We start from the raw sequence: 12,876 nt of genomic DNA on the forward strand, positions 1-12,876 counted from the left end.
TTGATGAAAAAGGATTTGTACTTTTTATTAATATTGTCATGAATGCCATAACAAAGATTTTTTTAATCAAAAAAAAGAATCAAGACTCTTAGTATAAGAGCCTAAAAATGTATACATTATTTACATGAATGCTACATACAGTAACTCTAGTATATGGCAGCATTTACATACAAGAGAATTCAATCTAAAAATAGAGATACAAGTCAGTATAAAAGTTAAACACTTGGGTAACAATGTAAACATTCACGCATTACTTTAATAGAATTGCTCTCCCTTTTTCAAAAATAAGTAAGGCATCTGTTTCCAGTGCATGTTGAGTTAGTAATGGAATGCTTCAAAGTTAACTGTTGGAATAATCTACCACATTCAATATTCACAGTGTTTGAAGTTGAATATAAAGTTCCCTTTAGGTCCATAGCAGCACTAGTAACCAGACAGCAGGCTAGACAACAACAGCAGTCGGATTCAAAGAACCAGGATTAAAAGCACTTATTTTAAAGAATGATAGAATAACACAGGTAAAGTTATCTGGAAAAGTTTAGAACAGATTTGCTGGAGATCTGAATCCTGCTTTGATACATTCTCTTTACTGGTAGTTAAACAAACAAATTGACAGGTGGAAAAAGGTGCCTAAAGGCCTTTTGTCAATCCAGGTCACTTTGTGGAAGACCTGTCGTAATCTGCTATTGGGAACAAAACAACTGAAATGTAGCATTTCATATTACATTTCATCCACTTACTGAAAAGCCTAAAAACAATAAAACTCTTGCCTAGAGCAAAGTGACAATGAAAACAGAGCGAGCGCCAAAACAACGCATCTGAACACTTACATCAAAAGATCAAATCTAAAACTAAATTATAGCAAATAAAGGTCGTACAGGCAGCAGAAACAGCATCACCCCTCTCCCCAGTGGAAACCAGTGATCTGAAATGTAGGCTGAGAAGCAGCCTGGCTCTGCGTTGTGAAGAGACCGCAGATCAGAAGCCGTTCTGGTTCCTGTGGATGCAGTGCTGATTGTCCAACAGGTGTTTTCCCAGGCATCCCACAACATTTCATCAGTTACAAAAATACAGAAAAAAAGCAAGAGTACTAAACCAAAGCCAGGGCAAAGAGTGTTCATTTCAAAAACAGCTTTCAGTTGTGCATTTACTTCCCCACCGACCCCCGCTCACAACACAACAAATAAAGCCTCAACGGGCACTTCAGCTCAGGTGATTGGTCTGTCACCAGTTGAGAGATTGTGTTGCCGTGACGTTTGTCTCCGTGCTGCGGCTCCGTGGTCCAACAGTGGAAGACTGAACCCGCCGACAGGCCCTGAGATCGGAGGTCATGAGTGCCAGTGTTTAGGGAGGGGTTAAATGGAGTCTTTTGACTTATTATGGAGAAGTTCTAAAAATATAAAAAGACAGAAAAAGGCAGAAGTATGTACACAGTAAACAGACGTGGCCCCTGTCTTCACTGCAGTCCTTCTGCTGGAGGGTGGTGGGCAGGGGGGGCTCTGTACGTGTGGTGGTGGGGTTTATCTTTACTGGTGGGGCACCACAGAGGTAGAAAAACAGCTTTTCAATTAATAAAAACGTAGTCGTCACTTCACGTCTGTAACTGCAGGCACATCTGGATCTGATAGACTACCGATGCAGGGAGAAAGTTTCCCTTCACACCGCGTCTCTTTGTCTTCCACACCCGACTCCATCTCCTGTCCCGCCAGCTGTGCATCTTGAGCTTTCCAGGTCCTCCCACTCAGTCTCCCCCCCGCCCCATCCCAGCTCCCCCCTTGACTCCCCTCTTCCAGTCCTAGATGTGTGTCAGTGGGACGGTTCCGGAGAGGTAGTGCTGCTGGACGCTGGTGTAGCCCCTCTGTGCTCCAGTGGGGTCACTGCCGTCCCCCCCCGGCCCGGGGATGTACATGCTGATCATGTCCCTGAGGTCCCCCTGCAGAGGGCCCCGGTGGTGGTTGGGCACCCCGGTCGGAGGAGAGTGGGACACCTGTTCTGCCTTCACCATGGACATGACGGGACTGGGCTGCTGGGGACTGCTGCCGTAGGACATGGGGCTGTGTGGGGGGGGGGGAGAAGACACCATCAGAGTTTAAAATATAAATAGAAGAGAGAAATGAGAACATACAGTGACCGGTACAAATTGGAATTGTTGTAACACGTTGTAATTTGTTTAGGATGCATTCAGTGCATCAGGACTCTTCCCTTTCATCAAAGTGTGTTTACTGTGAAACAAACTCATTTCAAATGTGTGAAAAAAAGACTACTTTTAAAACAAACTGAATATTCAAATCCAAAGACAAGGGCTGTTCCAAGATCAGCCACATTACAACTAACTGTGGGAAAAGACTCTCGGCAGTGAATAGAATAAAACATTCATTTGCATCTTCTGTAGGGTAATGCTTCTGAATGTCACAGCATTTAAAGTGAAACCAGATTTTTCTCACACCTCCTAATTGAATCAGCAGTTTATTTTGTACGTTGAGGAAGTTACATCAACTTCAGTGCACTTTTAACGGTCTGGGCCCCAAAAAGTATTATACATTGAGGCCTCTGGATCAAGACGTCACATAATCAGGGTTCAATTGCTCAGCGAAAAATACCTGCCAATAAATAATTATATTAATTTGATTCATTAACTGGAAACCTGACATCATATGTGTTGAAAGAAGAAAACAAGATATGTTGGTCAGCTCCACTCTAACTCTGAACTCAAGTCACCAAAAAAAGCATACCAAGACACACACGAGGAGAGAAAAGGGTTTAAAAAGTCATGGCAAAGTGCATTGAAGCATCACTGTAGAGACAGCAACAGAAAACTACAAAATGGCGACTTGTTTTATACAATGTAATAAAGCTGAGTTAGGTCTAGCTTTATAAGCTTACCGCAAGAGAAACTTATATAGTGAAATAGTTTAAAGATACTAGGCTCTGAGTTTTAATAATTACCTTGACCTCACAAGGTAGGACTTCTGAGTTTCAGACTTATTTGTCTTACTTTAAAAACTCTTTCAAAATAATGTTCGCGATTCCTTACAGGAAAGGACAGGGATGGACAAGTTGGGCGTATGACTAAAAGCTGCTGACAGACGAGTAACTGATGAGGCAAACCAAAACAGCTTTCACCTGCTGGAGAACAAAGCTGTTAACGCTTCAGTTGAGTCACCTGTCAGAAAGTGACCAAATGATCAAAAACTAGAGTACATTTCCACATCATCTATCCTCACATTTGGCAAAGTCTTTGTACTGAAGGGGGACATGAGACCTGAGGCAGGGACCCAGAAGTGGAACTGGGACAATGGTTTAGCAGGAATAGGGGATTGTGGGTAAGGGACCACACACAGAGAGGCCCTTCCTACCGTCAAGTCATCCTGATCAACATTCCAGGCAGGACCCAGCCCAGAGCAAAGCGTCACACGCATAACAAGTAGGCACCAGACTGAAGCCTGTTGTTCCTGTGACTCAATGGGACTGAATGTACTTTATCGCAACATTTCCACCTGATTAAAGTCTCACTTTAGAGTGATGTCTCGCATCAGGTGCACTCTGTAGAATGGAGGTATATTTGCAGCTCCCTTCCTTCTTTCTGTGGTTCACATTAAAACCATTTAGATAGTTACAAAAAATAAAAAGTTAAATCAAAGAACATGTTATAATGTGTCTTCAAAAGTTTCTGTCAATTAGTCACAACTAACAGAACAAATATATTTTATTTTTTGTATGGAGTGTGGCCTAAGTGACTAAAGAGCTGAATGACACGGACCAACTTATAAAAAGATAAAACCTTAAGGAAACTAAAAAGCATCAATTAAACGACTGTAGTCTCTGCGCATGCGCTCCCAGTTGAAGTAGTGCTTGTGTGAACTCTCCACTGATTGTCATTTAAAAGCATTTACAATAGATTTAACTATCTTTTTAAAGCATTTTTAGGGAGTCGGCATCACATACACTCATTTAATGTATGCCTTGTAAGCAGTATTTCAAGAATTAGTACTTTTGACTAACTCTTTAATAATTTAAAACGCGCCAGATTGTGACGCAGGTGGATGTGGCTATACCGCGCAGTTGGAGACCTTGTTTGGTGGTTCTCGTTTAATTTAATTAAGCATGCTTCTCGAATTCAGACAATTTCCTACGTCATATTTAAATATAAAATAGATTGAAATCACAATTGAATTAAAGTCAGTAGGCTACGTGTTGTCCGTACTTTAGTTAGGATGTGTTCTCTGTCAAGAGGAACGACAAAGTTTCCAAATGTTTAAGTCAGTTACAAAAGTTATTATTGTACACCCGAACACACGCTCACCTGTAAGAGTTGGCTCCGTTCATGTAGGACTGTGCAGCCGTCATCGCAGGTGGGTACTGCAGGGCGGACAGGTCGTACCGGTGCAGCTGCTGGGTGTAGCCGAGAGCCTCGCCCTGCATGCCGGCGTACCCCCCAGTGGGGCCCCAGCCGTAGCTGTCCATCCTGGGACTGCCACCTTGGCCTTGCGCCGCCACCAACAGGTTCCCTGCTGACAGCGGGTACTTGCCCACCTGCGTGTCCTTCTTCAGAAGGGGCTTCGTCTTGCGGCGTGGCTTGTACTTGTAGTCGGGGTAATCCTTCATGTGGACGGCCCGGAGCCGCTTGGCCTCGTCGATGAAAGGCCGCTTCTCGGCGTCCGTCAGCAGCTTCCACTCGGCCCCCAGCCGCTTGCTGATCTCGGAGTTGTGCATTTTGGGGTTTTCTTGGGCCATTTTGCGCCTCTGTCCTCTGGACCAGACCATGAAGGCGTTCATGGGCCGCTTCACTTTATCCATGGGGTCGACTCCGGGGGGACACGCAGTTTTGGAGCCCGGGTGAGAGTTGCCATTGATGCCCATGCCCCCAGTCATGTTGCCGGTGACCGGGGACATGCCCTGAGAGGTCTGGTGAGAAGGCGGCTGGCCGGTGGGCTTCAGCTCGTGTTCCATCATGCTGTACATGTTGGAAAGTGAAGTTAAGACGGGTAACAGGAGAGTTAAACGCTGAAAGCCTTCGTCGCCGTCCACCTGGCGACCTGTGGCTTGGTTTAACCGGGAGCACCGGGTGATGCAAATCAACTAATTACTCACGACGCTTCCCGGGATTCAAAACACTGCAACGGACGAGCAGTGTTCACTTAAATGATATAAGTCTGGCTGTGGCAGTCATTACTTTGTCACTGAGATACACAAAGGTGATTTAAAAGCCTCTCCTCAGTGCTGTGAAAAACAACTTGTTGTCAGACGGCCAACTCTCACACTGAACTCTTCAGCTGCTCACTCCCAAAGTTGCCCCGCTCTCGTGCGCAGGCAGCTCTCTGTGGACCAATAAGAACGCGAGGAGCTTCAAAGCGTGTGCGCGCATGAATTTGCAAATGAATGGGTTTCGAGGACGCGCAAAACACTTGTTGATGACGGTGGGGGTGGGGGTGGGGGGGGGGGGGGGGGGGGGGGGGGGGGGGCATTCCAGGGAGACAAGGCCTATCTTATTATTCAATTATTGTTAACCACCTGATCAATTGATTCACATTTAAATCGAAGGGTGTTTAATCAAAATTGTCCACAAAGGGAGTGTTACAAAATCACTGCATAGGGTTAATTAAACACACACACACACACACACACACACACTTACACACATGTTTAACATGTTTTAAACCTCAAACCAAAAGGCACAACAAGCTGCCTGAATCTGTCTGTTTTCACCCCATGTATTTATAATGTTCATGCACTGAGACAATTAGTCATATAAATACACTTTTTTTAACAAGTACAATAAGACAAAACAAAAAAGTAAATGTATCTTGAATATAAGATGATAAGATAGTACTTTATTGATCCCAATTTGGGACATTTTTGTCATATTATATTAACAAAATCAGTGCAGTTTCCAAAAAACAACATCAACAAATATACATAATGTACAAATCAAATGTCTAGCTAGCTAAATAATATAATTGTTTTCATGGGCTGTTTTTAGAATTAACAGCAATTGTACATGTTATGAAAGCAAAAATACTTCATAGGAAAAAACATAAGATAAGATAAGATAGTACTTTATTGATCCCAATTTGGGTAATGTTTGTGTTGCAGCAGCATGCATTGGAATGAATGATTTAGTCCCTTCAGGTTGGACTTCATTTCTTCCCATTCTGCAGTGTATTTGTATCCACTTTGTTTAAGTACCCATCAGGTGCAGTGGGGACTGCAGACTACAAGTGGCAGCTTCATTATCATGTCCAGACTTCACAAGGCTTCAAAGTTGGTCAACTACTAGGACACAGCACCCCTCTTCACCACCTTTATCTGCATCGTATGGGCCCCACAGGGGTCTGGGTCTTCGTCTACTTTGCCTGGGTGGTAACCCAAAAGGTCACTACCAATGTAGGGCAAATAAAATAGGCAAAAGTTAGTGATATAATGACTCAAGGCAGTTTGTTAATCTGTTGGTTATAGGCTTGAATCTTCAGTTCCCAATGGTAATTGTAACTTTTGTTCCACTCCCAACTTTGATTTACATCTGTCTTAACTTAATGTTCACAACACAACCCTTGGCCATTAAGATGGTAAACTAGTCCGACTCAATCAAAAACCTTAACATTATTATTAGTCCAGGCTAACAGCAAATAAAATGCTTGTTGTGTCTTCTTTAAAGCGACGCTTTTGAGAAGCCTGACCCTCTTTTCAGACGATTGTGCTGAAGACATGTCCCTATACACGGGTATTGATTCAGCTACAATGGCACAGAGAATTACTTTAGAGCTGCGGGAGAATGAGGAAGATCTTTGTAGGTTTGGCGAAATAGACCTCTTCTTTTGCTGTCCTCGGGAGTCTTTGTTAGCAGCAGTGTTTTCGGAAACTACAAGGACTGCGCTGTCTCCGATTCTACTCAACTTCATCCAGAGTTGGCTTCACTGAGGAAGTAGATAAATCCTTTCATTTAGCCTGGCAAACAAAGTGACATATAGAAGCTTTTTGTTCCCTTTTTGACACTTCTGTGGTATAATGCATGGCCAGAAGTGGGAGAAGTACTCAGATCTTGTACTTTAGTAAAAGTAGAAGTACCACAGTGTATGAATACTCGGTTTTAAGTAAAAGTCCTGCAAAAAATATGACTCAAGTAAAAGTACATAAGTATTATCATCAAAATATACTTCAAGTACCAAAAGTAAAAGTAGTCATTGTGCAGATTGGTCCATTTCAGAATAATATATATGATATGTTTTATAATGATTGATCATGAAAGTGTTCTCAAAGCTGGTAAAGGTGCAGCTAGTCTGAATGACTTTGTGTACTGCAGGGTAGCTTGTAGATTTACTCCAGGTGGAACTAAAGTCTGATTCAACACTTGATTAGATTTCACATCATTCATCCACATCTGTAAAGTAACAAGGTACAAAATAAATGAATGTAGTAAAATAACATGTTTTACCTATGAATTGTAGTGGAATGGAAATACGCAAGTAAAGTACAAGTCTCTCAAAATTGTACTTAAGTAGAGTTATTGAGGAAATCTACTTAGTTACTTCCCACCTCTGCATGGCCAAAATGAGCCATGGCCCCCGTTTACTTCCCCATTCTTCCCACACTGTGCCCAGATTATTTGTTATAATCTTTTCTCATTGCATCTGTGTTTTTGCATGGAATCTGCTCAGTGAAAGCACTGTCACTATAAATGGATGGATTTAACTCAGGAGTCCTAACTCTCCATGCAGTTAATTAGTTTGGGGACGCCAGCATTGTTGGTGACATCACCAGATCAGCTGGGATCATGTGATTACACATCAACATATCCATTCACCCAAATAATCTCATCTCAAAGATCCACTAACTTGCTTGTTTTGAGCTTTCAATTGTGATGACAGCTAGATTTAAACTGTCTTTGGATGTAAAAAAAAAAGACATTTGACATTGATATTGAACAAAATACAGCACCTCCACAACACTAGATAGATAGTCCTGCTTTAATTGTATTCCCAAATGTAACTCTTTCAGTTTGCTTTGTTATGGTTTTTAGAGGGATATGCATATTTAAAATAAGTGGAAGTACATCCAGATAACTCCAGTTTGAACTTCTCTCATAACTGAATAAAGGACTACTGCCGAGAGAGGAAAATGGTGAGCAGCATGTTTGCAGTGGAAACAGCTTTGTTTCATGAAATGCAGAAGAATGACTCTTTCTCCAGCTTCCCGAAAGGGCAACTCCATCAATTGTCTTGTGAAGTACTACTTCATATGGTATATCCAAAGGGAGCTGTGTTAAGCTTGATGAAACACATCTATGTTGAGTCGATGTTATTTGGGGCTAAAGACGGTTGTGTGTAAGATTAAAGAAACAAAGCGGAAGTGCCTTAAAACAATGAATTCTGAGGGCCAGCAATGGTCAATTTCACTGGTTGCAAAAAGAGGTCTGATTCTATAAAAGTCTATGAAAAAGTGATCCTTCTTCTGATTTGATTTATACTCTCCTTTAGTATTTTCTGATGAGTTAATGATCTCAATTGGTAGTTTTAAGTCTTCTGCAATACAGGGTGGTGTTCATTGAGTAAATGATGATCCAGTTCAGAAAAAATTAGACAATGAAGCAGAGTATGATTTAGGGTGTGTCTATTTTGTGATTGACATTGGGTCAATTCATGATCAATTCATGGCTGCCTAGAAAGTCTTGTTCAGTGTTCAGTGATTCTTAGCTCCATCCTCTTATGTTGTTTCTGGTTCCAAAAAACAAAGATGGAGATGGCAAAAATGCCAAGTTTGAGACTTCAGAACAAAACACCGCAAACCAGTGAGTGAAGTTTAAGTGGTTACGTCCACTTCCTGTATACATTTTATGATCTGACATAATTAAAGCAGAGGAATCGTCTTTTCTTGAAGTCATCATTTTTAAACATCTAACTGCATCAGAGAAGCACAAGCAACTATCCAACAAGTTATTTGGCCGTTAAATGTTTCTGCTACATGGCTTCAGTAAAACCCCATTACATACCACTCTAGATCAATCACCTGTTGGATACAACATTCCAAAAAGTAAGTATATCATGACTAAAATCCTGCCACACACTCCCATGAGGACAGGTGAGACTTTCCAGCCTTGGCTGACTAATGCATTCATTTTTGTGTTTTTAATTGATTTTTGTGTGAAGGTGTGTGTCGGCAACATCCCACCATAAGAGTGTGTAAGAGTGAGTTTTAGTTAGTTGGAGAGTGCTTTACGGACGTGTGTGTGTGTGTGTGTGTGTGTGTGTGTGTGTGTGTGTGTGTGCGCGCGTGCGCGTGCTGCAGGTGTGTGTTTGTGACTGTGTGTATGTGACTAATTGGGAATTGTGAGGTTCCAGTCTCCCGTTTCCATCACCATGACAACCTTGTGTGGAATCCCTTCAAAACCTCCTCCTCCTCCTCCTCCTCCTCCTCCTCCTCCTCCTCCTCCTCCTCCTCCTCCTCCTCCTCCTCCTCCTCCTCCTCCTCCTCCTGGCTTTCCCTTTTCAAAAACAACTCGCTGAGACTCACACGCTCAGCTTTTGCTTTTCTTCATCTATCTGTCAACTTCTGAGATGTTCTGCTCCCTCTGTCCTCTCATACACTTCCTTTACACTTGTGTGTCCCATCAGACACAACATGGCGGTCAGTTCATCCCTTTAGAGGTGACTTAAAAACAATGTGTATCTGTTTGATTGTCAAGGTTTAAAGAGCTGAAATGAAGACAGTTTTCAGCACTGTCTCTCTTCATCCACATCACCGTCCACCACACTGAGGATATCATTCAAAAAGTTCCATTCTTAAGCTCGCTGTTTTCTTCCGGTGTTCATTCAATAATGCAGGGATTGGAGCTGCCTTCCTTCAGCTCAGTGAGCACAGCTGTGAAAGAGCCCGTGGCAAACATATTAAACCACTAAAGCTGGCACCATACCAATAGACAATTGGACAGATTTGGGGTTGCGGTGGCATTCCCTGAACCCATTAACTGCCAAAATAATCCTGATATGTCTCCCCAAATGGGATTAAAATATATTTACAAATGAAAGTGTGAAAGGAAAAGCAATGCAGTATTGTTCAGATACCCACAACTGCCAATGAGGACATGCTAACTTGGAAGCGTCAGCAGCATGTTAGCTTGTAGCTATAGCTCGCACTATCCCTGTTTTAAACTAACAATAAAAATACATTCAAATGTCTATCTGGCACTGAAACTTGTATAAGCCTGGCTTATTCTGTCTTCCTAGCCACGACTTTCCCCATCTTAGTTTTTGTTCTCTTTTTTGGCACAGAACGTGGCAAACAAAAAAAGCAGCAAGCTAACGACGACGGTCTGCCACAACGTTTTTCAGAAGTCACGTTTGATCATGAGAGGTTCTGTGATGACAGCTGTGAAAGAGCCCAAACTAGCCTATTAAACCATTAATGCCGACCCCATAGCAATAGACCATTGGACAGATTTGGGGTAGGTTCCAGGCTGTTCTGAACCCATTAACTGCCAAACTAATCCTGTAATATCTCCCCAAATGTGATATCTATATAATATATTAACAACTCAATGGAATATTAAACAGAAACCCGCAACTGCTAATGAAAATAACTCGGAAGCGTCAACAGCATGTTAGCTTGTAGCTATAGCTCGCACTAGCCCAGTTTCAAACTATCAATAATTGCTACGTGTGTAAACCTTGCCAAGTCTGTATTCCCAGACAAAACTTTGCCCACTTTTCCTGTTTTTTGGCGCAAAACGTACAGAAATGCAGCAAACTAACGACGACGGTCAACCACAATATCTTTCTGAAGTCACATGTTAGGTTCTGTCCCTAGATTTGCCATTCTGGTATGTAACAATATTTTTTTTAAAAACACTATTGTCCACCCTGAAAATGTAGTTTACCACACTGTGTTAGATCTTCTGACCAGATTCTAGCATGCCGATGCTCAGACGCGTTTCAAGAATTAGCTAATCCATGGTAGGAGAAAATGGCAGGTTAAGGTTGATGTGTATAATTTAATACATTAGTCATATCAGCTTTACAAAGCGTGACAGGCTCATGGCTTTTTATCCGTCTGTGTTGTTTTGTAGTTTTTTCTGCTCTCTAGTGGCTAAAAATCATTGAATGCTGCTTTAACCTAATTATGCCATAATATCTCCTGCTGACTTAAATGTGGACTCACTAAGCATGTCAGAGCACCGAGTCACATGACTTCTTTTAGCGTTAAAGAGCTTTGACCATGACATTTCCATTAAAGCCTCTCATTCACAATGCCCACAAAGTAATGAGAGGATCCAAATGTTATGGAACTCAGTGAGGTAAAAACAGCTTGATGGAAAGGAGGGAAAATCTGAATGAGCAGAAATTAAGTGGGATGAAATCAAGAAGTAAGAAGGGCAGCAGAGTGGGGGTGGGGGTGTGTCGATTATAGGGTGAGAAAGAAGCAGTGAAGACGGGCAAATGAAAGCCACAAAATGAAGGAAGAAAAGGGAGACCAAGATGGCGAAGGGAGAACAAGAGAGGAGGAGGAGGGACGAAAGGATGAAGGGATGGATGATGAAGGGGTGGGGTGTGAGGGTTCAGTGCAGGAGGGTGGTTTTGGGTGACAGGCCTCATTGAATAGACCTCTATTCTCCCCTCTGCTGGCTTCTCTTCTCATGCAAAGCAGGCCTGTTCAGCCTCCCAGCCATCCGTCACACAACAGAAAGACCATGGCAGGCCCTTTACGAGCCTCACACTCGCATAATCCTCCCCCCCACCATCTCTCAACCCCACAATCCAGCACCCAACAGGGGGTGGAGTGGGTAACAGGAGTGTGTGTGTGTGTGTGTGTGCGTGCGTGCGTGCGTGTGTGTGTGTGTGTGCGCGCTTGCGTTGGGCAGTTGGGGGATGGGCACCGGGGGTGTCTTCGCCAAGAAGGGCCACCTAGGCTGAGTGTGGGACAAAAAAAAAAAAAAAAGCAGAGACGTAACTTGTTTTGAGGCTGCATGGACGTCATATTGGGACACCGGGGAGGTTAGGAGGGGTTAACCTGCCTGGGACTTAGGGTGTGTGTGTGTGTGTGTGTGTGTGTGTGTGTGTGTGTGTGTGTGTGTGTGTGTGTGTGTGTGTGTGTGTGTGTGTGTGTGGCTACAAGTTAATGACAGCTGGAGAGAGAGCAGTTTTTATTAGTGTTATTCGTGCTGATGCAGGACGCATATTCACCACTGTGCATGACAATGCTGCATACATACATACAGAGGACTGGATGTTTGTGTGTGTGTGTGTGTGTGTGTGTGTGTGTGTGTGTGTGTGTGCGTGTGACATTAAGCCTGTCCTCACTACTTCAGAACTGTTTAAAGGTTAGTCATTGGTTATAGGGTTAAGGTTAGACTTATGTTTAGGTTGGGGTTAGACACGTTGTGACAGTTAGCGTTCTGGACTAGGGAATGCGTCACATATAATTAAAGACAATTAAAAGACAAATGTGTGTGTCTTGTGTCCTGTTGTGCTACATCCTATAGAGTTGTGCTTTCAAGCTGTGTAAAGATGACACTTAGTTGGTGACTTCAGTATTTTTCAACATGGGCTTTATTTTTTAAATGTTTTGGGGTTTAAAAGGCTAAATATTTTTTTTAAAAGTGCTCCAGTTAAGTGAAGGCACTGTAATAAATGTAATCACTTTTATTTGATGTGCATTAATGCTGTTGCCCAGATATATAACATATTACAGAACTCAATACTGGAAAAACTTTAAATTTAAATAGACACAAACACATGGAAAGTAGGGTCCAAGTTAAATGATTTGTAAACTTTACCAGACTCACATAGTCTGGTTTGAAAATATGCTTTGTTGAACCTGCTGCAGGTGTTCAGTTCTCTTTAAAATAAAAACACAATACATGAAAATTGCAAAAGACAGAAATTA

General features: G+C 42.4%; 1 protein-coding gene across 1 annotated transcript; it reads right to left on the reverse strand.

Moving 5' to 3' along the window:
* sox19b (SRY-box transcription factor 19b) lies at positions 1-5,287 on the reverse strand. The gene is made up of 2 exons (XM_034210572.1): positions 4,304-5,287; positions 1-2,054 (listed from the first exon to the last, which is right to left on the reverse strand). Exons 1-2 carry the CDS (start codon positions 4,960-4,962, stop codon positions 1,796-1,798), a joined length of 918 nt encoding a protein of 305 aa, XP_034066463.1. The 5' UTR covers positions 4,963-5,287; the 3' UTR covers positions 1-1,795.
* Between the last annotated feature and the right edge of the window lie 7,589 nt (positions 5,288-12,876).

Source organism: Gymnodraco acuticeps, unplaced genomic scaffold, assembly GCF_902827175.1.
Source record: "Gymnodraco acuticeps unplaced genomic scaffold, fGymAcu1.1, whole genome shotgun sequence".
Lineage (NCBI taxonomy): Eukaryota > Metazoa > Chordata > Actinopteri > Perciformes > Bathydraconidae > Gymnodraco > Gymnodraco acuticeps.